Genomic DNA, 25708 nt, shown 5'->3' with positions numbered 1-25708 from the left:
TTTTTCAAATCACATCCTAAATTAATACCCATATAAATGTAAAAACAATTAAGACAAAATAACCCCTGATCACATGATCTCCCACCCTGCGCTACTGCCTTACATAATCCCTTAGTTAACTCCGCCCCGTTTTGTCCGTCAGCTGCTCAGAGACGTCATGTCACCGGTAAGAGTTTCCGTGTGTGTGTGTGTGTGTGTGTGTGAATGTGTGAATGTTTGTGCAGCAGGTGAAGCCTAGAACAGTCAAGTGTTCACCCCCGGATGACTCTAGCAACAGTTGGGGAAGAAGGAGATTAGTTAAATGCATGATGTGAGGAGAAATACGGAGGGGAGAAAGAGTGTGTGCGTGTGTGTGTGTGTGTGCGCGTGCGCGCGTGTGTGTGTGTGTGTGTGTGTGTGTGTGTGTGCTGCTGCTGCTGCTGCTGCTGCCCGGTTAGTGACGGCGCTGCTCCGTCTCAATGTTAAATGAAGGGATCTGATTGGCTGTTTCCACTTGCACCAAATGGCAGGGATTGGTCAGATTTTTTACAGGACAGCAGCTGCTACAGAGGTCTGTCTCTTTTTTGTTCCTTAGTCTGAATACTTAATGCAGAGATGGGTAACTTTTATTACAGTGGGGCCCCCAAAAATGTGATTGTCTGATCTGATGGGCACCTGATTAATGTTCCTGTCAGCATTTAGAATAATCATTCTGAGCATTAATACAGGAAAGAACAGTTTTTTTTGTTTTGTTTTTTTTTTACATGGTTTTATTGTTGCTTTGCATGTTTTTTGTTATTTGGTGTATTTTTGTATTTGTTTTGTGTTGTTTTTGTATTGTGATTTTTCTGTAATTCTGCGTATTCGTGCCGTTTTTGGTGTATTATTGAGTCATTTTGTGTTTTCTTTTTTGGTGTAATTTTGCTGTTTTGTTCATTTGTCTGTCATTATCTATGTTTACTTTGGGGGTTGCACACAATTAGATAGAAGGTGGCCCATGTCTGGCATAATGTGTTGAGTACTCTCAGGATAGAAGGACCATTTCACCCAGTACAACAAATAGTGTTTCTGAACAGGATTGAAGACTTTAAAGAAAAATAAACTAATATGTGAATCCACAAGCAGTAGCAGTCACCATTTTTGCATTTGCTTGTACCTGCTTAAAACAATCATGGTGTGATGCAATACATCATGTGACTCAGAGGGGAAGGCAAGGTTAACGTAAAGAGACAGAAAATGGCAAGGACACACAAACACATTCAGACTTTATCGATAATGTTTTGGAGTGTGTTAGTCCTCTTTCTGTAGAACTCTGTTAATAAACTTTCAGTTGATATTAATTTATAATAATAATGCAATTCATGAGGTTTGTCATGTGGTTAAATATCCTAGTTGTAACAAAAGGTCAATGATATAGGGTTAACACACGCGCGCACACACACACACACACACACACACACACACACACACACACACACACACACACATAAATACTGTATATATAAATATATCTATTCCATCAGTGTTGAAATATGTTGAAAGTAAGAAATAAAGAGTTATCTTTATACTGTATGTGTAAGCATCTGTTTCATTTGTGCATGTTACTAAGCCATATGAACTGTCAATTCATTTTGTGGTTAGACAGAAATCGTTAAAATGGATCAGCAAATAAGACCTTGCAACATAGAATAAACAAGGTCAAAGTTCTCTTTCTTTAAAAGTCATGCTTATAAATGGGAGGTCTCCCTCTGTTCAGCCTGTGCTGTTCTGAAAGTGACATTTTCCTGAAGCCAAAAAGAAGGTAAGTGGATAAATGGAATCCATAAACTTTTATATTAATCACTGTTTCGTGTGCGACATATAAAACTGTCTATTGGCTTCTGCTCACACTGGCTTAAAATGTGATGAATATATCAGGAATGATAAAATGTTTCAACAACACTTATTTGTTTTCTTTATTTTCTTTAATAACCAGTACATTTGTTTATTTTGTAAGAATATTAATTAGTGGTCAAATGCACCTCAAACTTCACCCATTCAGTTTTAATATTGTTTTAAAGTTATCTGATGTCGTGTCACTTTGTGGTTTCAAATTTACCCTAAATCTGGGAAGGAAAAAAAAGACGTAACATCATAATTTTGTATTGAAAGTAGGCTTTAAAAATTATGTTTGTTGGAAAATGCATGATCTATTGTAAGAGCCTTCAGCAATAGAAAAATCAGTCCTATGATTGTAATTGCATAATGTTGTGTAACCTGAATGAACCAAACTGCACTTTTGTACTGTTGTCTCAGTTGTCCATGATGCATGCAGCCGTGAGTGTCTGGATCCTGTTAGCGGTGATCTGCGTAGGACGAGGCCATCAACATGAAGGTCATGACACTGACATGCAGGAACCTGACGTGCAGAACACTGACGTGCAGAACACTGACGTGCAGAACACTGACGTGCAGAAAACTGACGTGCAGGACACTGCGGTGGACAGCAGTGTCTCACTGGTGTCTTCAGCCAACAAGCAGTTTGCCTTCCACCTGTACAAGAAGCTGGCAGCTCACGCCGACAATCAAGGCAAAAATATCTTCTTCTCACCCCTCAGTGTCTCTGTTGCTTTGGCTTCCCTGTCTGTGGGAGCGCGAGGGGAGACCCACAAGCAGCTTTTTGATGGCCTAGGATTCAACAATTCCCAACTTACACAAACAGAGGTTAACAGAGTTTTCCATACGCTCATGGAAAAAAACAACGAGGCGTCTCAGGACAGCATTGAAGGCACTGCTGTGTTTGTGGACCAGCGCTTCAAGCCTCACGCTGACTTCCTGGACACCCTGAAGAACTCATATTTTGCAGATGGTTTCAATGTTGACTTCACTAAAACCAAAGACAGCGCCAACACCATCAATACGTATGTGTCAGACAAAACGAATGGAAAAATAGAAAAGCTTGTTGAGAGCTTGGATCCCAGCACAGTAATGTATCTTGTCAGTTACATCTACTTCAAAGGTAAACAGGCTTGTTCTCTTTTCACGCTGTTAAGTGTTAATGTGGAGAAAATGCCTGTTTGATCTTTTCATCGTCCAACAGGGAAGTGGGCAACTCCTTTTGAACCCAAGCTGACCAAACAGGACATGTTCCAAGTTGACCAGAACTCCAAGGTTTAATAATTGCACTGCAGATCACAGAATTCATTTTTTTTTTTTTATTTATTTATTCAGTTTATTTCCGACATGGTTACATTCACTTTTTTTTTTTTACATTTTTTTTACTTTTTTTTTTTTTCATCCAATTGCAACTTGTTTCCTTCAAATCAACTGCACAATCACATTTCTTATTAAAGTTTCCTAAATTGTCCTTTTTTAGGTCATGGTCCAGATGATGAACCGGGAGGGCAATTTTCATACGTATTATGACAGAGACCTCTCCACATCAATCCTCCACCTCCCTTTTAACAGCTCTTACTCCATGCTGCTGCTATTGCCTGATGATATGGCAACGCTGGAAAATGCCATTTGCCCAAGTCATGTGACCAAATGGCTAAAGTGGATGAATGCCAGGTTGGAAGTTGGAACCAATTAAAACACATTTGAATTTTTTTGGCTTTGAATTGGGAGCAGTGAATAATACATTTGTGGAAAGACAAATTATTTTAATTTCCTTTCTCCAAATGTAGACGATTTGATGTCTCCATTCCAAAGTTCTCCATCAAGACTTCCTACAATCTAAATGAAGTGCTGACTGAAATGGGAATGACAGACATGTTTGGGGATCGCGCAGATCTGAGTGGCATTTCAGAGGGACAGAAGCTTGCAGTGTCTGATGTAATACCACCTGGCACGTTGATCACATGTTCTCTCTGTTTAATGTTGCATTTTTCTCTCACACACACACATGCTTTTATTGTACTACAGGTTGTGCACAAAGCTACCCTGGATGTAGATGAGGCCGGAGCCACTGCAACAGCTGCCACAGGCATCGGGATCACACTTTTGTCCTTCCAACACGTCCCAGTTCTGAAGTTCAACCGTCCGTTTATGGTCGTAATCACTGAGCGCAATGCTGGAAGCATTCTTTTTGTTGGCAAGATCAACAACCCTGTTGCAGAATAGAAATGTAATGCAAATCAGGCCATTGCAAGGCCTTTGGTTTGAACTGTAGATTCAAAATGGCCAATAAAAATCTTTAAAAAAACAAACAAAAAACTAGAAGCATCTGGTCACACTATTGTCCACATCAAAGGGGTTCAATATCTGCTGTTACAATACACATTAATATATGTTTACAAACTTAAAATTCTTATGCAAGTTTTTATTTATTTAATTATGCAGGGAAAAATCAGGTTGAAATTTTTCCCATTCATGCTGTTTAATAAACTAAAAGCTTTTCTTTGTCATATTTACTGTCACAGACTTGAATGTGTGGTTAATGAATAAAGACAAAAAAATAAATTATAGATAATCAGCAAAAAAAACAAATAATATTTTGTCACAGCAAAGGTTTAGGTTTTGAACCATGACACAAATGTTTTAAACAGGCAAAGCTCTGCAAAAGGTAGGATCATGACACCATTTTATTCTATTTGAACACTAAACTATAGGTGGCGGTGTCGCTCCTCACAGACTTTAATTGTTGAGGACGAAGAAGTGTCCTTGGCTTTCCTGGCTCCTGATTGGCTGTCCGTGTGTTAGCGTTAATAATGGCGGAGGAAGCTGCACAGGGGCCGCCGCTCGAAGCTTGTTTAAAGAAACAAAAAGCTAACCTGAGCCCGGAGGAAGAGGCTCAGCTGGAGACTAAACACTTCTGGAGGATAATCAACGCGTTCAGATATTACAGGTAGACGTGTTTAGCAGGCATGTTCCTAAATGTTATCGCAGAAAGTGTTGATGGGCTTTGTTTGTCTTTATTCATGATTTTGACCTAGAATAAGCTACATCAAAACCAGTTAAAATACAATTGGATAGTGTATTAATGTCCTCTGTACCCTCCAAAACACCCTGTTTAGGTGTGCTGTGTTATCTGCCACCAAGGCGTTGACAGATGTTTTATGTTCTGATATGAGGTTATATAGTGTTTCTCAAACGAAGTGTGGAAACGTATCAATAGCCATTTGGACTATATGTATGTTTTTTTTAAAAAAAAATTTAATTTATTTTAACCTTTTCTACATAAGCGTAATGTGCCTGTGTTTTTATCATCGTGCGAGAATGACCGAGTGGTCTAAGGTGCATAACTCAAGAATTCTTCCTTCCGCTGTCGTGGGTTCCAATCTCACTTTTGTCATATGTATTTTTTTTCACTTTTAAAAATACATATACGAAAAAAGTAAAGATTTTAGTAGGGGTGTTGAAAAAAAAAAAAAAATTAGGATTCGGCGATATATCGCGATATTATCGCGCGATTCTCTGATCGATTCTAAATGCATCCATATTGATTTTTTTAATTTCTTTTTTTAAACCTTTATTTAACCAGGAAAGTCTTTTCCACTGGAGGAGACATTGTAACTGCACAAAGAAGTGCTCTGAAACCTGGGCATGTTGACCAGCTTGTGTTTTTTTCTATAAAATCTAAAAATAAAGTAGTAACTTTCTGCATTTATTTGTTGTTCTAGGCCAAGGGTGTCATACTCATTTTAGTTCAGGGGCCGAATACGGAACAGTTCATCTTAAGTGGGCCGCAGATTTTAGGTGGGAAAATTTGTAATTGAATCATTATTGTGCTCGAGTTTGCACTTCCACGTATAAATAAATGATCAAATATGTACGGCACTGATAATATTAAATCAATAATGGACAGATATTAGTTCCTGCAGGATGTTCACTTTCAATTTTTTTGTTTTTCTGGCCAATTTTTATGTAATTTGGGGGAAATTCTGTTAAATAATTTGAATAACGTTGCAGGATTTTGGCGGAAAAAAAAAGACTTCTTTTAACAATTTCAGATTTAAAATGACTTCCATCATGTGATATTAGTATATCTATACCTGTAACATCTACAACTGAATTACAGATAATAATTTACACAATGATTCATGGTTTTTCTGACTTTTTTATTTCTGCTGTGGGCCAACTTGGATGCTCTAAAGGGCCAGATTTGGCCACCGGGCCTTGAGGTTGATACGTGTGTTCTAGACATATACCTCAGTTAAGTTGCACTAAAGTCAAAGTTGGTTCAAAAGCCACAGGCGTATTGCATGTTGTTTCTTTATTTTAAGTTGTTGGCACATGGCATGTTAAAGCAATGTTTTGAGTGTAAATAATGCCAATAAAATATATTCCATACATAATGATCTCACAGATTTACAAATTAGTTGTTTCTTAAGTAATGTGATTCCGAAACTTTTTGGGCCCAATGCACACCAAAGGACAAGTAAAAATCTGAAGGTACACCTATTGTGCAGAAAAGCCTGTGTTATAATGTGCTATCACTCATATCATGTACAATATTTGTAAATGTGCATAATTTACTAATGCCAAATAAAATGTGACAAACTATATTACTCTTGAAATATTTGAAAAATATTTCAAGAATAATAATAGTGAAATATTAAAAAAAAAAAAAAAAATATATATATATATATATATATGTATAGAGTTTGCCTCTGTATAATGAAATGATTGCATACAAAGTAGTAAATTGAAAAATAATTATTTTTGTGTAGTTGTATGTTGCAAAATTTCGGACCCTATAAAATTGGTTTCATTTTTTCCAAATTCCGTGTTTTCCACATACATTTCTTAAAATTCCAATTTTTAAAAAATATTCATACACTTTTTCAGAAATTATTAGTTTTTTACTCCTGTGAGAAAACAAAATAAATACTAATAAATAAAAAACCCATAGTTAAACAAAAATGTATGTCAAAAATAAAGTAAGATACAAATAAAAGGTAGATATAAGTTGTAGTGACATGGATTATTCTGACTTTTTAATTATGTCAAATAAAGATGTATGAGAACAGCATTATTGTCACCCAATAGCAAATTCCCCTCAGGGCCCAATGGTTTACTGAATCTGATCAGGTTTATTGATTAAGTTTTGATCAACTTAATTTAAATGATACTGATGATATCATTCCAGATCGTAAAAATAAATGGATGCAAGGATGCATCAGTTATTTCACCACTAGGGGCCAGAATATTGTACAGTATCATAGGTTTTCCCACGGATCTTCTGTAGCACTGATGAAATGTTGTTTAAACGCTTTGAGCAGGTGAAGCTGATTAAAGCTGATCATGTTTTCACGGAGCACCGTTCATGAGAAACAGACAAAGCTTTACAGGCACAACAAAGTTAAGCGGACTCTGGTCGGCTCTGATTTTAGGAGTGAGTGATCATTTGCGTATTTTTTGGCAGTTTAGACAGTGTTTGGGGTGGTTTAGTCGGTGTTTAATGCGGTCAGGATAAGAGGGGGGCGGGCGGTGCACTTAATGAGCGGCCCCCAGAAACATTTCCCATAAAAAAAAAAACGTTTCAACAGTAGATTTTGTTATCATTGGTCAATTTCGTCCAAGATTCTGTTAACGTGGATTTTATAGGGACCTAGATAATATTGTATGGTTGTCACAAAATCCCACGGCACACCTGGACTTGCCTCACGGCTCACCAGTGTGCCGCGGCACACCGTTTGGGAACCACTGTCTTAGGGTATTTCCTGGGTTAGGGTTAGGGCTAAAATAAAAGGGTTCGCGGGGTAGTTAAACATAAATATGAGCTAAAATAAAACTGACGGAACTTTAAGTCACGTGGTGCACCTATCACGTGACCTAAATTAGCCAATGAGGGGCGCTGCTTATGAATAAACTGGCAGTCCATTGATACGTTTTCATATCAATAGCCACAGCCTTTCTCAAATGAAGAAAAAGGAGCGCAGCTCCTCGCTTCAGCAGGCAGTGAAACTCGCCAAGTAGGATGTGTCGCTGGTGGGCGGTGCTTCACTTCAGACGTGCGTATGAAGCGAATGGGGAAATTTTTTGATCCTACGGACCCTGCGGTACGTTTCGTACAGCAGATGCGTCCGGTGCCGCAGAAGACGCATTCGTTGTGAACGCAGCATTAGACTTGTTTCTCCAGCTCATTCATGAGATGCTCATGAGAATTTTGAATGTGTGCTCTCACATGTCCTACACCTGTTCTCTTACACCTGATTTTGTCATACATGGAGGTATTCACTGACGTCCCACCTTCAAACACAACCTCATTTGGCCATCCATGAAAAAGCTACTTAACCTCCCACTTTTCTATAGCAATACATACTTCCTACAGGCACTGCACTCGTATTGTTAATTACATGTGTAAAACTGTAACATTGTTCCCCAGTTTTGCATTAAATTATAATTGGCAATTTTTATACAGTTTTCATGGCAATTACAAATACAAAGTCAATTATCTGAACTCAATTAAAAATGTAATAATGATTACGACAGCAACAGATTTTTAAAACTACAATTACCCCATAATTGTAATTAATTATCAATTACTGACTCACCTCTTGCTTTTCTTATCAGGGTTCACATTCATGAACAAGTCAAACGTGCTGAGTCTCAGCTCCGGAGTCTCTCAATAAGACACCAGAGTTTGCTCCTTGGTGTTTTATCCAAACTGGCTCGAGTGCGTCAATGTGCTGACCACAACCAAGAGGTGTTACAGGCCATCATTTACAACAGCATGCACATGTTTGAGAACACTGAGTACGGGGAGAGGGTAAGACCTCACTTTAACGACTTCTATTTTCCTTTTCCCTAAGTGTTATTTATGATTCTCTGACATTCTTTGTTTGTTTACCAGGAGAATCCCAGGAAAGTCAGTCCCTCCTCCACGTTTGACATGGACAAACTGAAGTCCACCATAAAGCAGTTTGTCAGAGACTGGAGTGAAGAAGGCCGCGCTGAGAGAGAGTCCTGCTACAAGCCCATCATCCAGGAGATCCAAAGACTTTTCCCAAGTGACCACTAGTAGGAAATATTTAGCTTGTGCATATCAAAATGCAGTGATTAGTACATTTTCCATGCTTTAGCAAAAATATTTAGCAGTATTGTGATCACGACTCTATAGAATTGATAAACCTTTCCTGCATGTGTGCTTTAGGAGGACCGATTCATCTGTCATTGTCATTGTTATCGCTGTGTGTTCTACGTGATATGTGCATTCTGTGTATTTTATCATGTCAGTGATGTGTCTAAGGTGAGAGTGCTGGTTCCTGGTGCTGGGCTTGGCCGTCTAGCCTGGGAAGTAGCTCGGCTTGGTTTTACATGCCAGGGCAACGAATGGAGTTTCTTCATGCTCTTCTCTTCCAACTTTATTCTAAATAGGTAACAACATCAGTCCCATGAGACCTGTTGTTTTTATAAACACGTTGGGTTTCCCCTCCCTTCATTTCTTGTCCTTGGAACTGTTTTTGTGTTTAACTAAAGTGTGTAGCTTGTTTAAGGTTCTGTGTAAAGAGCTTTTCAATCTGTCTAACATGTTGCTTCCTCTATTCAGATGTGAAAAGGTCAACTCTCTGACCTTGTACCCATGGATTCATCACTTTAGCAACAATAAGAAGTCTTCTGACCAAACACGACCAATCATGTTTCCTGACGTCAACCCTCAGAGCTTACCACCAACGTCAGATTTCTCCATGGTAGCCGGGGACTTTGTGGAGGTCTATAATGACTCGGGTAACTTCACTTTAAACTGTTCTTATAGGGAGGTTATTTGACACATTTACTCTCAGATGTGAGGGATTTATTTAGGTCCCTGATATTTAGCTGTGTTATTTCTTTACTGTCAGAATTGTGGGACTGTGTGGCAACCTGCTTCTTCATTGACACAGCTCACAATGTGCTTGAGTATATGGAAACCATCTGGAAGATTCTTAAGCCTGGTGGAGTGTGGATCAACCTGGGTGAGCAAGTTTTAGATCAACCTTAAAGTCACATTCAAACTTCTACCATGAATTGGTTGTTGGACTTATGAATGTCAAATTTGCTACAGCCACCTTATAGCTGTAGTCGTCACAACAGGAAATAACAATATGATGTACGCAAAACTAATACTTCTGTTTTTTTTGTAAAGAATAGTTGACTTTTTCGCTCTTTAATATATAATTACTTTAAGTTTTATTTTGTAATTTCTTTATAACTGTATTTCATCTTACATTAATATTTAGGCCCGAATGCCATGAGCTGGCGAAGGACCTCTTTCTCTTGTAGTGGCCACACTACGAGGGAAGATGTGGAGCCTATGCAAACCCCACGTGCCCGTCAGTGACCAGGGACCCGTGTCATGTCGTAGGCATGCCCCCGTGCTTTCCAAAAATGTATAGTTCATGGTACTCAAAAAGGGGGAAACATTGTTATTGGGTTGGAATATTATTCTTTCTTTCTTCTTTCTTTCTCGTTGTTGGAACCAACTCAACTACTTTTCACCCACTGAACCCTTATGTAGAGTCTCAAAAATTCAAACAAAATTCAATCACGTGCTTCTCTACTTTCTGGCTATTTCCAATTTTAAAAATGCAAAAATTGATGCGCCAGCGCCCCCAAGTATGCCAAAAATGCATTATGAGATAGGAATTGCCAAAAAAATGAATTCATCGTAGAATCATGAAAATTGACACAGAAGTAGACCATGTCAAGACAAGTAAAAAATATTATTAAGACCATGCCAAAAAACAGACAGGAAGTCTTGAATTGAAAATTGCTATTTTCGCTCACGTTGTATTTTAACGCATTTTGAATCAATAAAGGTGTATTCTATTGTATTATTATTATTATTATTAATATTATTAATAGTATTATTAAAGCACCTGAAAACGTACTGAGAAGTTAAGAAATAAAATGGGCGGTTTGAATAGAAAGGACTTTTCTATTTGAAATGACAAAACTTGGATATGTGAAGAGTCACATTCCTTCAAGTGCTTGAGTTTAGTTTGCTCTTCAAAGTTTAGGAATCCTTCCACTAAAAGGTTAACAAAATAGTGAAAAGCCGAGTAAATATGTTCCACTGCATGCTTTTTTAAATCGGCTCCCTCACATTTTGACGAAGTGCACATTTTTCTAAAACTGTAAATTAGTCCATATTAATATTTGTTATGTGACTCTTTAGGAAAGAATGATATCAGAGGGAGAAGTTGTCTTTTTCTCAAAATATTTTTGTGAGAAACATGCATGTCCTCTTCCTCTTGGCTTCAGGCTTGCAGCATCCAATGCAAGGATGCAGGCTGAACTCTCTGTTTTTATTTTTATACAGAACGCAATTCATCGAGGGCATAAAAAGTGGAATAGAACCGCATCAAAAGAAAGATTAAATGATACAATCTATCACCAACCTCATCATGGGTTCTACTTTCACATTAAAAAATGAAATGCTGTAAATTAATGTTCTTGTTTATGACACTTGTCCAGGCCCGCTGCTGTATCACTTTGAAAACATGGCCAACGAACTCTCAATCGAGCTCAGCTATGAAGAATTTCGGACAGCTATGATTAAATTTGGCTTTCACTTGGAGGTATTTGATGCTCTTCCACAGGACACCGAGTGGTTCCAGATGTAACAGCTGATTCAATTTGCTCTGCAGGTGGAGAACGAGTCCATGCAGACGACGTATACCGAGAATGACCGCGCCATGCTGCGATACATTTACGACTGTGTCTTTTTTGTAGCACGCAAACCTATAGGGCTGTACTCAAACGGTCAGAACGCTGACCAACAACAAAGCCTGTCGAGAGCTGCTAAGTCACCACGACGAGAGGACACTGATGGCTACACATGACACAAATCCCATAGTTATCGTCATCACTTTAAAGAACTTAAATAGCTTTGTGGATCTCTTAAAAAAGGATTCAAGTTGCAAGCAAACAAAGAAGGAAAAAAGATACGGACACAATTGGCTCTTTTGTTAATCTATATTTTAAAAGTCACCCAGTAAAAAGTCGCCTAGCTCTATTAACCCTCGTAAGTGTGGGATTAAATAAGAGCGTAATTGTGTCTTAACATGTTGAATGTAATGAAGTGTTTTTATTTCATGTCATCTGTAGTTTGTACCACGGCATTAAGTCTGCGTTTGAGCAGTTTTGTTGGCTTTTTAAAAATAATAATAGTTACATGTCATTTAAAAGCCTGTGTGTGTATCTGTGTGTGTGAACAAACGCGTGTGTAAGTTTATTGCCAAATTCAAACCTGTATTTCTTTTATCATGCCTAAAGCCGTTAACCACATGTACTGACTTGTATTAGTTGTTTTCCAAGATGCAGCATTTTTAAATAAAATAAATGAAAAACAGTTCTGTCTTAAAGTAAATGAAACATGAAAAAGGCTTCTTTTTAGTAGTTTAAGATTCATATTTGTCTTTTCCACTTTTAGTTTTCCATATCTGATACAAATAAATAAACGGGATCCATAGATGCCGCATCGACTGTGGAGGAACGCGTCTTGGAACGGTGCTGGTGGAGGCAGCGGTGCATCATGGACATGTAAGGGACAATATATTGTTAGCAGGTTGTTATAGTTATATAAACGCCGACAGGATGGACAGAACCATCGATGTTATGAATCAAGTGTTCCTATAGCAACAGCCTGTTACATAGAAAAAAACAGACTTGAGGCAGTAATCGATGGGTTAGAAAGAATACAGCATCTATTAGAGCTAATAATAGCCCTAATTAATGATGGAATTATTTTTGTCGTAGACAACTCTTTTTCTCTGGCTACATTGCTCACATGTTTAAGGTTTTCCAAAGACAGTAGTTTAAGGAGACAGTGGGAACTAGCAGTGAAACTAGAAGGTTTTATGGCAAGGTAATATAAGAATATAGCAATAATAATACAATGAGAATACCAGAAACTATCTTATAAAATAATATGAGAATATGATAATTATAAGAATAGCAATAACAATAATACAGTAGCAGTACGATTATACAATGATAATTTTCTAATGCAATGTATAACCTTAAGCAGACATTAGGACAACATTTTATCAGGTTGTCAAATACCTGAGCACATCTAAACGTTAGAGCCGCGGGACGCAGCACCCCCTAGTAGTGAGAAGGAGATTAAAAAAATAACTCCAAACTGGTTGTAGATAAGCTTTACATAGATGGCCAACTGTTTAGGAATTCGAACATCACCCCCTGGCTTTACTAAGAAAAAAAATTAATTAATATTGAAAGGATAATTCCCCACTCATGGTGAAGTTAAAGTAGCACTATTGGTAAAATAAGTATATGTACTGTGTGTGTATGTACAGTATATGTGTGTATATATATGTATATATACAACAAAAAATGAAATAAAGCAATAATTAGAAAAAAATTAATTAAAAAGGAAAAGTTATAATGGATATGTAAGTGTGTATGTATATGTGCTATATATTTGAACAGATTTTGGTAAACGCATATAGGCACGTACAGTCTCACAGTACAGTCTCACAAGACACTCTCTACCCCCATGTCAACTCTTTCTTTTCCAACCCCTAACCCTTTTTTTTCTTGATACTGGTTGTTGTTGTTGTATGTTTGTGCTTTTCACTAACCTTTTCAATCCATCCCTTTACCCTGTGGTGTTATTGCATGATAAGTATATTTCCTCTTTTTTTCTTGCATCCAAGCTTTTCAGGACACGGCTGTGCACAAATGGTCACAGACTCTCGGTTATGCTCACATCTGTATGGACTGAACCCCACTCTTTTCCATGTCTCAGTTTATAGTAACATCTTGGAATGTGCGTGACATTTGCTCACAGGCTAAAAAGATCAAGATATTTGATTGTGTATTGAGATTAAAGGCAGACATTGTCTTCTTTCAAGAAACTAACTTACTTAAATCACAGTTCACAATTCTAAATCTCTATGCCTCCAATAATGATGACCTTAATTTCTTCCATAGAATGTTTTTTGAGTTATCAGACCTTTCTGCAGACTCATCTTTAAACATTGGAGGTGACTTCAATCTGGCACTCAACTCATCACTGGACAGATACAGTAAGTGCCCAAATACAAAACCATCCCGATCTGCTAAAGTATTAATGCATTACATGTAAGATCTTGGAATATGAGATGTATGGAGACTGAACATCCCAACTAGAAAAACAATACACCTTCTTCTCCCTGTGCATAAATCTTTCTCCCGAATTTACTTTTTTCTTTTAAACAATTCCATCGCACATAAGATTTCCTCTAAAACACATCCTATAATTATTAGCGATCATGCCCCGTTATCCCTCACCCTGCAGTGTGACTCTAATCAGAGATGATTCTCTCTACGGTGCTTTAACACTTCATTACTTATTGACAGTGAATTTGGAAAATTTATAAGAAAAGAATTGGATGACTTTCTGTTAACAATAACCTGGAGCTCAACACTTTAAAGACAGTGGAGATGATAGCAGACTTCAGGAAGGACCCAGGACCCCTCACCCCACTCACCCTGAGACTCTACAGTGAGCTCTGTGGAGTACTTCAGCTTCCTGGGCACCATCATCACCCAGGACCTCAAGTGGGAGCTGAACATCAGCTCCCTCATCAAAAAAGACTAGCAGCGGATGTACTTCCTGCAGCTGAAGAAGTCCAGTCTACCAACAAAGATGATGGTGAACTTCTACAGCTCTATCATCCAGTCCATCATCATCTGGTACGCTGCAGCTACGGCCAAGGACAAGGCCAGACTTCAGCGTATCATCCACTCTGCAGAGAAGGTCATCAGCTGCAATCTGCCCTCCCTCCAGGACCTGTACGCCTCCAGGATTCTGAGGCGTGCAAGAAAGATTGTGGCTGACCCCTCCCACCCCGGTCATAAACTGTTTCAATCTCTCCCTTCGGGAAGGAGGTTTCGGTCCATCAGGACCAGAACCTCCAGACACAAAAACAGCTTCTTTCCCTCTGCCACCATCCACATGAACACACCCCCAGTCACCTCCATGAAGACATAACCTGCTGCACTGTATGTTTTCTTTTTTTTTTTTTTGTTCCGCGCACCGACTACCAATTCCTTATGCTGTCTTAAAAACTGTACTTGGCAAATAAAACATTTCAGAAAGAAAAAGAAGAGAGAGGTAATGGGAAAGATTGTAACAGAAGCAAAGCACACAGTACAGGAGCTGAGAGAGGCGATAAAAATCTATTTTATTATTTACTTTTTGCAAGTTAGCTGGTCCTCTTAAATCCTAGTCCACCTATAATCCAGTAGGTGGCGGTATGCACCTGGTTTGTAATCCGCTATTAAACTAAAAGAAGAAGAAGAAGATGATATCGCCGAGGGCGGGACTTTCCCTCCTGTATTGACACTGATTGGTTATTGGACTCCGTGCAACATTTCCGCTTCCTCCCCTCAATATTTCGCGTTTGAATCTGATAACTTGGTTATAAAAGGTGAAGAGGAGCAGTTTATTGTCGTATAGGTAATACCGGGGCTCTGCTGGTGTGTAGTATTGATATATCTGTGGTGTGAATACCTTTATGGCAAAGAGACGCGCGGAGGCTCCGCTACTGCACAGCTCTTTGAACAAACGCTACTGCGCTCCGCTCAGCGTGGCTGGGGGTCCTCCGTCCTTCCTGGCTCTGCAGGGCCACCGCAACAAGAAAAGGCCGCTCAACTCTGAAGACGAAGACAAGCTGATGGAATCCACTGTTCAGCGCGTCACGGCCCTCGGTAGTTTGGAAAATGAGCCACTGCTGCGGGACCGTCACTGCTCTGTCGGGACATGCACCAACAAACGGCTGCGACGGGGCTTCGCGGAGTCAGACACTAATGTGCATATTAAGTGTGATAAAGTAAGTGTGGAAGTACTCAAAGAATAACAGTTTCTAATTGTAAGCCAGTGACCCGTAATGTAATTCACAAGTGTCTCCACTAGATATCAGCATTCACATGCAAATTGCTAGTTTACCTGTTTGGTTTCTTGAACAAAGGTGATACTGACCACAGCAGATGTACACTTATTACTACAGAGCGGCACTTGTGAACATGCTGTGGCTGATTTTTGTATTAGTTTTGCTATGCAGGAACCCATGTATTTATTAATGTTTTTGTTCATTTGTCCTGACCAAAGTCTTCCTTTTCGCAGGCTGATGGAGACACAAATGCTGAAGATGGCACCTTCAACTCTTTCCAGTACTGGAGGGTCCCCTTACCTGAACTAGACCTGTCTCTGCTAGAAGACGAGGACGAGTGTCAAACAAAAGACAAGTTAAAAGTTAAAGACTCATCTTTTGACACCATGGAGACCTGACCACACGTCAAGACAGCAACACCAGTTTTTGAGGAGAATGATATTAGGACAATGTGACTGTTTAAAAGTAAATGAAGATGATTCCCGTTTTGTGTGTTTCCAATTGTTTCAAAACTTTTAATGCATTTTGTAACTAAACTTATTGGTAATTAAAAAAATTAATTCATGCATTGCAGTGGCAGTTAGTTTTTATCAATTTTTCTTAGTTAGTTCTGTTATGTGCATGTTTTCACCCTTGTACAATTTATTTCTTGTTTTTAGCTATTTCTGTATATTTGCTTTCTATTTTTTCTGTTAAAAAACGTACAATATGATATAACTGAACTGTTTGGGTGTTAAAATGGAGGCAGAAAGAAAATATAGATAGATGTTTTCCTATATACAGTGCAAGAAATTGTCTATAAAAGAACAAATCAAAGTGTGTCGATTCTATTCCTCTAACCCAGGGGTTCTTACCCTCTGGTCTCACCCTGTGACCCACATTTTGCCATGGTCATTAAATCCATTTTTTTTTAGAATTAACTAACCAAATTTAGTTTTTCAAAAATAGCTTAAAAAAAACACATGCACACAATCTTTTATAAAACAAATTTATATATTTTCTTGTGCAGCATGCCTGTCAAAAGAAAAGTTTCTTTCAAAATAAAAGACAAGTCCAACATGAGACATTACGTATTTATTTTTGACCAGCTGTCCATGACCCACTTTTGTGTCCTGACCCGCCAGTTGAGAATCGCTGCTGTGCGTTTTAGTGAGTAAACTGGAATAGCTAGAAAAAAATTGGGAGAAATTAATGAGGTATATTTGCATAATCACACTAACAATATAGATATTTAGTACAAGTCACTCCATTGGTTTTTTTTTTTTTCTTTTTTGTGCCACATGTAAAAAAAATAAATAAAAAACAGCTGTGTTAATAATAGATTAATAAACAGCTTAAAATAACTTATGAGAATCCAATTGTTCACATTTAATGTACACCGATAATAATATTTCACCCCTGTGCCATGTTGTTTGTCTTGGTGGAGTGCAGTAAGGTAAAGTAATCTTGATACTGGAATTGTTATTCTTACTGGAGTGATAAGAACGGGCAGTAAATCATCCTGAGTTATGCACACATTCATAATGCTGTTGAGTTTTTAAAATTATGACCAAAACCGTTTTAACACCACTTGCATATAGAGACGAGCAAGTATTGTATTATTTTCCAACTCTCTTATCCATCAGCCTTTGGGACACGAGCCGAGTTGTGCTTTAAGGAAGATCATGAACTTTGCCCTTTGGACCACAGGCTGATAAAAAGTCTTCTCAGTCCTTGCTGGGAGGTGAAGATGAAGGAGTGGGTTTCATTCACGCTCATTTCTTACTGAAGTCTGCAGCCATGGTAAGTTATTCACTCATAAATATATGTTTACATAAGTGGTGGTCTTTTTTTTTTTTTTTTTTTACTTCTAAGAGTTATTTATGACGGCTCCAAAACTAAGTTATTTATTGGCTGATAAGCTACACCTTGTCAGTGGATAACACGCATAAAAACAGCACTGATATTAGCACTAACAATTTACATTTACTGAAACAGTCACACACGGAACTCAAACCTGTCACTTTAAAATGCTTCTAAATAAAATTGTTGTAATAGTCCGATGGCAGGGACCGATATGCGTGCATTGCGGTCCTTATAAAGTTATTTATTTTTTTTAATTTTTTTGCTGTTTGTCTCTGATGTGTGTATTTTCGGAATCTGAATGATGCCACTCTGTCATTCTTGGGCAATATGCAAATTAAGTCCGCAGTTACTGAAAATATATGTATATTTTTTCTTTTTTTTAATCAATATCTCAGTAACTATTCAGGGTATCAAAATTATTTTGGTGTCTATCCCCATGTTTTTGTGGGTAAAAAAATCAGATTAATCCATTTCAATAAATATCACACTGTAGTGGGTTGACATAATTCACCCGGAACCTAAGTTAAGGTTACAGAGTTCCGGTGGGACAGTTGAGACATGTGGGAATTTCCTGTTTACTTTTTCGACCTCCCGTCGAAGGTGGAAGCTGTCTCCGCTTTTCCCCGCCCACATTCGGCCCGGGGGCTACGGGAGTTCCTTGGGATGGTTACATTCTACCACCGATTCATCCGCCAGGCGGCCCACATCATGAGCCCACTTTACGAGGCCCTTAAGGGTAGGGCCCCCAACCAGGACATCGACTGGACCACCGAGAGGGCCAAAGCTTTCGAGGATACAAAGGCTGCGCTGTGCCAGGCCACCATGTTGGTCCACCCGTCGCCCGGAGCCCCGGTCGCCCTCACAACCGACGCATCTGACTACGCAGTTGGTGCTGTGTTTGAGCAGTGGGTTGGTGGCGCCTGGCAACCGCTCGCCTTTTTCAGCCGCCAGCCGGTCCCTAGGGAGCGCAAATACAGCACTTTCGACAGGGAGCTACTCGGCTACCCCTCACGTTCTCCATGTCCAAGGTGGCTGTGCCGTGGTCCGCCCGCCAGCAGCGTCAGCTGTCTTTCATCTCCGAGTACACCACAGATATCCAACACATCGCCGGCAAGTCCAACGTGGTCGCCGATTGCCTCTCCAGAGCAGTCATCCACACGGTACAGCTGGGTCTCGACTACTCGAGTATGAGTGCTGAACAAGCCTTGGACCCTGGGATCCGGTCGCTCAAAGACTCGGACACTGGGCTGCGTCTGGAGGAGGTCGCGGTTGGCGACTCAGGAGTCAGGCTGTGGTGCGACCTCTCCATCGGCCAGCCTAGACCACTGGTCCCTGTCGGCTGGCAGCGGGCTGTCTTTGAGGCGATACACGGCCTGTCCCATCCTGGCAGGAAGGCGTCCGTGAGGCTGGTGGCTCAGAAGTTCGTCTGGAAAGGGCTGAAGAGAGACGTGCGGGCCTGGGTCGACTCATGTGTGGCTTGTCAGCGTGCGAAGGTGCACCGCCACACCAAGGCCCCATTGGAGCCGTTTACTGTCCCCGAGAGGAGGTTCGACCACGTCAACATCGACCTTGTGGGCCCGCTCCCCCCTTCCCATGGTTTCACCTACCTCCTCACCATGGTGGACAGGACGACCCGTTGGCCTGAAGCCGTTCCCCTCTCCTCAACCTCAGCTGCTGACGTGGCCCGGGCGTTCATCGGCACATGGGTCGCACGCTTTGGAACACCTTCAGACCTCTCCTCGGACCGGGGTGCACAGTTTACTTCCGAGATCTGGAATGTGGTTGCTAGGGACTTAGGGGTCAAGCTGCACCGCACCACCGCATATCACCCCCAGGCTAACGGGCTGTGCGAGCGGTTCCACCGCTCCATGAAGGCGGCTCTGCGCGCCGGTCTGGTGGATGGCAACTGGGTGGACAGACTTCCCTGGGTCATGCTGGGCCTCAGGACGGCCCCTAAGGAGGACCTGCAGTCCTCGTCTGCTGAGCTCGTCTACGGCCAGGTACTGCGAGTTCCTGGGGACTTCATTCCGGACACCACAACGCCTTGGTCGGCGGCCAGGCAGCGGTCCTCCCTGCTGGAAGTTGCCAGGGCTTTCGCTCCTGTCCCCACGTCGCAGCACTGCACCCCTGTTTCCCGAGTGCCCACCAATCTACGCTCGGCAGGTTTTGTGTTCGTCCGCCACGACGCCCACCGCGGACCGTTACGTCCGCCTTACGACGGGCCGTTTAAGGTCCTGCGGCACGGGGATAAGAGCATGGTCGTGGACATTGGCGGGAAGGCCTGAGACTATCTCGGTTGATAGGATTAAGCCTGCCCACGTGGATGTTTCCCGGACATTGGAATTGGCGCAGGCTCCACGCCGCGGACGCCCCCCAGCGCCTCGTCCCTCCGACCTGGTTGGGCTCCCGCCTGCCCGACCGACAACACGACCGTCCAGCCCGGCGGTCTGTCCGGCGGCCCCCCCGACCCCTGACACCCTTCCAGCCCCTGCCACGTACACCCGCTGTGGTCGGGCCGTCGTCCCTTTCCGGCGCGGAGATTTTGACTATGGGTGAATTCTGGGGGGGCTTGTGTAGTGGGTTGACATAATTCACCCGGAACCTAAGTTAAGGTTACAGAGTTCCGGTGGGACAGTTGAGACATGTGGGAATTTCCTGTTTACTTTTTCAGTGTGTGTTAGGATCCCGAGGAGAAAGGAGACTGCCAGTTGTTGTATGCTGCTCATTATAAATGTCATTAAAACAACTGCCGTTGGCACCGTCGTTTGACACTCCGCCTCCGACTCCCGTCCTTGCACGCTACAACACCAATATTTTATACTTATGGCACAATAAGGCTGCCATTACTGGAAATTTGTTCACAAACTACACACGGTAGCAAAAATAATTTTGGTGTCTATATATACACATGTTTTTAGGGGTAAAGAATCAGATTAAACCATTTCATTATTGATCACACCAATATCTTCTGCAAAATATGCAAATTACCTGGTAAACGCAGGCACTTCTCTGTTATTCTCTGGTTCTGCCAGAGTGGCTCAAATATATCTGATGTGTCACCATCATAGAGTCAGGATCAGGCCTGGCTTTAGGTCATTCAGTGCCCGAGGCACCACACACACACAAATAAATGAATAAAAATTAATAAGGGTTTAAAAACAATAATAAAAAAAAAAATTCTGTGACGCAACAAATAATTGAAAAAAAAAAAAAAAAAAAAACTTTTTTTTTTTCTAAATTTGAACAATACAATATAATAAATGATAACACCTACAGGTATAATGCAAATGTCCTGAGGGAACAACAACAACAATGGTGAAAAATCCAAAAGCAATGAAAAACAGTGTGTTAGATTTTTCGTGTGTCTCTAACCAGGTTCTTTTTGATCTAGAATTGGATTGAGAAACAGGAGAGACTATTGATCTGCGTATAACAGTTTTAATAAAGATTTGATGGACACACAAGATACATGTATCTGTGAGGACTCTTCGACGCTTGCTTACAAGGCCGCTAGTGTCGAATCCTCCTGAATCAAGAAAGACGCAGTGGTTTATACCCTGCAGGGACCGGATGTCCAGTCCTAAAAAGGAGATGTCATTTCTGTTCCTACCTGTAGCACAAGTGATTTACAGTTGCAAGTATGTTGAAATATGGTGACCGTTGGTTGGAATATGCTGAAGGATTGTTATTCCTGGCTTTCACATGATAAGTGAAAGCAGAACTTATAAGGTCAAAGTATATGTTCAGTATGTTCAGAGGTAAACAGAGGTGAAGCAGAGTGTAAATGTTGGTTCAAAATATGCTGACACCTCAAGAAAACACTTATCGTAAGTTGGCCGAGCAGACAACAGAGAGGAACAGAATGTAAATCCCTGCTCTACACTGCAGCTAGGATGTTAACCGTAACAGAAAGAGCGGAAGGGAACATACATCAACAAGTGCAATCAAAAGTTAAAGAAATTTGGGGCCCCCAACAGCTGATGGCGCCTCAGGCACCCGCCTGGGTTGCCTAGCGGGAAGGCCGGCCCTAGTCAGGATAGTCCCGTGATTAGCATGCAAGACTCAAATTCAAGAGGTTGTGGGTTCGAACCTGCCTGTCACCTTGCTGCGTGGTCTATTCACTTCACCTGCCTGACACTAGTTCAAATAAAATGAAGTATAAAAATACGCTAGCTAGAACATCTTGTCGTTTTGTGTACTATTCCTAGCTACTCTGTATTTGTAACATTAAAACAAACATGATTATGTTACGGCAGAATTTACGGTTGACCTCATTTGGTGACATGATTCATTGCTCTGGTTGAATGATGGAATCCAGGAGAAGCATTGATGATTTTATAGAAAAGATTTATTAAGACTAAGACTAAGTAAAAAAAGAGAGTACAAAATTATGTCCGTCCGGCCAGACGTTCGATGACAGAGTGGGCAGACAAAACTGACAGATCACGTATATCCTCTTCAGTCCCCCCTCCCTCCTCCCATCCCAAGAGAGATAAGGACAGGACAGAGGGAGGAGGTGATAGAAAAGGGTGAATAGGAGACAGTTCCTTTTTTGGTCAAAACCAGTTCTCTTGGTATCTGATTGTCATGGAGACGGAGGTGTGTGCGTTTAATGTGTTTGTGTGTATGAATGGATGTGTGTGGGGTTTGTATGTGGGACTGATTGTGAGTGTGCATGTGAGTGCGCACACAGAGAGTGCCTATGCACCTGTCCTTGGGAATGTTTTGGGGAACTATGTGAGTGTGTGTGTAAGCATATCATGTGCTTTGGACAAGGCAGTCTGACCCAGAGCAAAGTTGAAGAAATGAAAATCACATAATGGAAAGTTACAACCAAGGCTTAAGGATTAAATATATTTTTAAACATAACTAATAATTTTCACCATAACAATCCACTCTTTTTGGACAAAGTCCAACACAAAAAAAGCGAAATTAGTTAGTAAGTTGTTTAACTTTAGCACAGCCCAAAACACATAAAACATTAATCAAAATTAGTGTAATTCTAGCGCAACCTCATGGTCCGTAGGACAAATGATATTGACACCGTTATAACACTATGGATATAAGCATTTTTTTTCCCAGGGGACACTGCACAATAAAATCAAATATCCTTAGCAACTAACATCATTGGTGATCAATGAATATGGAATATATATCACTAGTAGCAAAAACACACATGGTATAAATGTCAGCACGGCACAGCAACAAAAATATATGTAGGTGTCCTCAGTAAGCAGAGTCATCATCTGAGACATCAAAAACACTCATCATAAACACTTCAGGCTGGGCTTCCGGCGGCGGAAGGGTTATAGGACGTGGCGGTCTTTGTTCATGGCGTCGCGTGGCAAGATGCACCTACCATTGCGCAAACGCCTCTTTTGGCCACGGTCTGTAGGTCTAGGACCATTCTACTTTGTAGGACCATTAAGCGTTAACAAAGGACTTAAACCTGTATTCTAAGGTTTTGACGCGCAGCCGTACCCCAGATTGTCGTGTGGATTAAAGTCCAAAGGAGTGTGGGATTTGCATTTACTTCGTGACAAAAGAGGAATAGTTGAGCATAGTCAAAACCGTTCGCTAAATTAAACTATTAGTCCCGGGTGTATGAACGTGGGCACATGTGTGCAAATTATGTGCGGTGTCGCATTCAGGACTAAGTAAAATTGCAATTATGACCGGGAATCTGGCCTAGTTTGCGAGTTCCGTTTCTGGCGAAACAGAAGGGAAAAAAGTGTGGATCGCGTGTAATCTACATACATAGCGGAAGATGTGTCATCGCGTAGTGTAGTCAGTTTTTTTTTTTTACTGGCGGTTTAGAACAACGGTTGGGGTCCCCCATGCCGAAATTAGAGTGAGACAAATAACAAAAGGAGTCGGAAGCATCCATTGGTATCGGTTAAGCGGGGGTGTGTTGATGACACAGGCATGTAAGAACAAAAACAGTTGGATAGGCCCCCTCCTTTTAGCTTGATAGTGCGCGTATCGGTACCAGGTGTTCGTGAACATTGGTCGCAGCTAAAGTGTTGTGGAGGACGATGTCGTTTATCCAACGTTTATTTCTGCTTGCATTCGTCACCCTGTAAAAAGAAGCATTCATTAGGAACAACACTTGTATTCATTGGTTCAAGTCCAGTGTCCTCGATTGCCCCCTTGCAGGCCAGGAGCCAGAGGAGTACTGGACTTGCGGACAAGACCATCGTGCCAATCGATGACCAGAACACGAGTGACATGAAACGACAGAATAGTGGCATAATTCCAGCCTGCTCCTGGGGCATAAACAGAGGGGCTCGTGACCTCTTCATCACAGCGAGAAAATGCTTGTGATCTCCCACGATGTCCTCAAGGTTGGATTTCAAAGGTTTCAACAGACCATATGCCCCGTTTGAAAGATTAACTTGTAACCCCGGGGACTTTTCTTCTGCCCTTCGTTGCAACTTTCAGGGCAAACAAAGGCTCCTCAAAACACTGCTCCTAATCCAGAAAAGAGGAAACGCTCCTTACTGCGGTTCCACGATCAGTGGTGATGTTGGTACTTCCTCCGTTGGACCAGTCGCCTCAAGATCAGGGTCGACTGGTGTTGGCACCTTCCTGCAGTGTGATGCGTGAATCCACGTGGCTCGCTCTGCGACCTTCACAGCCGTGTGGGTCGTTCGTTTCCGGTCGGCGTTGTAGATGATTGGTTGTTGTCTGTGGAAGGGTAGTCTCCACACACCTGGCAACCTCTCTTGGGATCGGAAGGTATCTGAACAGAAGAGGGGGAAAAACACCGAAACAGAACTCTTGGGATTGGCTGGTACCTGAACACAGGCGCGATCCCACTACTGAGGCTTTAGCTGGTACCTGGTACCTGGTAGGCTTTAGCTGGTACCTGGACAGAAAAAAAGGGGGGGGGGGGGGGAAACAAAACAGAACAAAACAAAACAAAATAAAATAAAATAAAATAGAATAGAATAGAATAGAATAGAATAGAATAGAATAGAATAAAATAAAATAAAAGTTTAGGGGTGTTAGGTTTAGTTAACTAACTAAATGAATAGTTAGTATGGCCAGGAAGGCTGCACAATCACACAATGGTTAGGTGTGGGTTAGTGAGCTTTTAGCCATGCTAGCTCTGTAGCCCATTCGCACGCGAGTGGGAAAATATGAGGCTGAAAGAAAAGCAGGAAGTATTAATTCGATTTTCTTTTCCTGGAGTAAGGAGAAGCATAGCTGGAGTTGCAGTGATTATCTGTGGTACATCTACTTACCTGGTGAGAAGCAACAATTTGAGAACCACTGTTTACAAGGGCATGCAAGTCGGACGGAGAAGGACATGCAAGTCGGACGGAGAAGTGTGGAGTGTGATTGCATGTCTTCTCAAGATGAATACATACAATTGGGAGACATGGAGATGTGAGAAAGCTAAATGAGTTTAACCAAATAAATAAATAATGTTATTTATTTATTTAAATTGTTTGTTTCATTTTTCGTTGCTATCTCTTATTTGTGAAGGAGAAATCTTATTCTATCCTTTATTTATTCTGAATAATGTTAACACTCCACACCTATTTACATAGCCTAATTCTTTTATAGAGCTGAATTTGTCAGTTCATTTATTTCATTCATTTCCCCCATAATTATTATCTGAGATGTAATTTACTTAATTTTGAAGGTTAATTGGTGGCAAAAGTGTCTCCTATTCTGTGTCTGAACCAGAGTTTAGCAAGATTATTGGCCCTTTAAGGTTAGACAGAATTAAAGTTAAGTTGAGTCGAACAATCATATTGTCTTTTGCTCTCTGTATTTATCCCATTCGTAGGGGTGACGAGCCCCAGCACGGTTTGGAGAGCTTCCTTAAATGCTTGGAAGTTACTCAACTTTAAACTTATTTCAATCAATTATCAAGTATTTCAGGAGGACCCTTTTTTAAATCTCAGGCGACCCAGATTGGGCCACCAACCCAATGTTGAGAACACTTAATTTTTCCCTTAAAAGTGTCTAAACCCAGTGAAGGTGTTTTATGGTCTTGCACGCTAAGTGCTGGTGGAACAAGAAGAAAATAGTTGGAGGGTTTGATGTATATTTTCCTATGATAAAATATA

The 25708-nt window shown here is 40.8% G+C and overlaps 4 protein-coding genes across 7 annotated transcripts in view; 3 read left to right on the top strand and 1 right to left on the bottom strand.

Annotated features, from left to right (window-relative positions):
* gapvd1 (GTPase activating protein and VPS9 domains 1) overlaps positions 1 to 25708 on the bottom strand; it is a 748782-nt gene that overhangs the window by 644448 nt on the left and 78626 nt on the right. The gene's annotated exons all lie outside the window — the stretch shown is intronic.
* On the top strand, positions 133 to 4112 carry LOC114469458 (serpin A3-5-like). The gene is made up of 6 exons (XM_028456994.1): positions 133 to 166; positions 2275 to 2977; positions 3059 to 3129; positions 3335 to 3528; positions 3645 to 3792; positions 3883 to 4112. The coding sequence occupies exons 1-6, from the start codon at positions 158 to 160 to the stop codon at positions 4078 to 4080; spliced, it is 1323 nt and encodes a 440-aa protein (XP_028312795.1). The 5' UTR covers positions 133 to 157; the 3' UTR covers positions 4081 to 4112.
* carnmt1 (carnosine N-methyltransferase 1) lies at positions 4629 to 12235 on the top strand. Of its 3 annotated transcripts, none has more exons than XM_028456998.1 (8): positions 4629 to 4804; positions 8476 to 8671; positions 8756 to 8922; positions 9139 to 9279; positions 9452 to 9630; positions 9744 to 9857; positions 10122 to 10271; positions 11359 to 11462. In XM_028456998.1, exons 1-7 carry the CDS (start codon positions 4668 to 4670, stop codon positions 10220 to 10222), a joined length of 1035 nt encoding a protein of 344 aa, XP_028312799.1. In that variant the 5' UTR covers positions 4629 to 4667; the 3' UTR covers positions 10223 to 10271; positions 11359 to 11462. The 3 variants fall into 3 exon arrangements, with proteins under 3 accessions (XP_028312799.1, XP_028312798.1, XP_028312797.1); XM_028456996.1 differs by lacking the exon at positions 10122 to 10271 and adding an exon at positions 11532 to 12235 and having other exon boundaries at positions 4630 to 4804; XM_028456997.1 differs by lacking the exon at positions 11359 to 11462 and having other exon boundaries at positions 10122 to 10575.
* The window catches only part of LOC114469433 (transient receptor potential cation channel subfamily M member 6-like), a 37709-nt gene continuing 29471 nt past the window's right edge, over positions 17471 to 25708 (top strand). The window contains exon 1 of one of the 2 annotated variants that reach the window (XM_028456947.1): positions 17471 to 17564. In XM_028456947.1, coding sequence (XP_028312748.1) covers positions 17562 to 17564 — 3 coding nt within the window. In that variant the 5' untranslated portion in view covers positions 17471 to 17561. The remainder of the gene's footprint in view (positions 17565 to 25708) is intronic. The other variant, XM_028456948.1, reaches the window with a different exon arrangement.

The sequence above is a fragment of the Gouania willdenowi genome, chromosome 9 (assembly GCF_900634775.1).
Source record: "Gouania willdenowi chromosome 9, fGouWil2.1, whole genome shotgun sequence".
Taxonomy (NCBI): domain Eukaryota; kingdom Metazoa; phylum Chordata; class Actinopteri; order Blenniiformes; family Gobiesocidae; genus Gouania; species Gouania willdenowi.
This window is presented reverse-complemented; position numbering and strand designations above follow the sequence as displayed.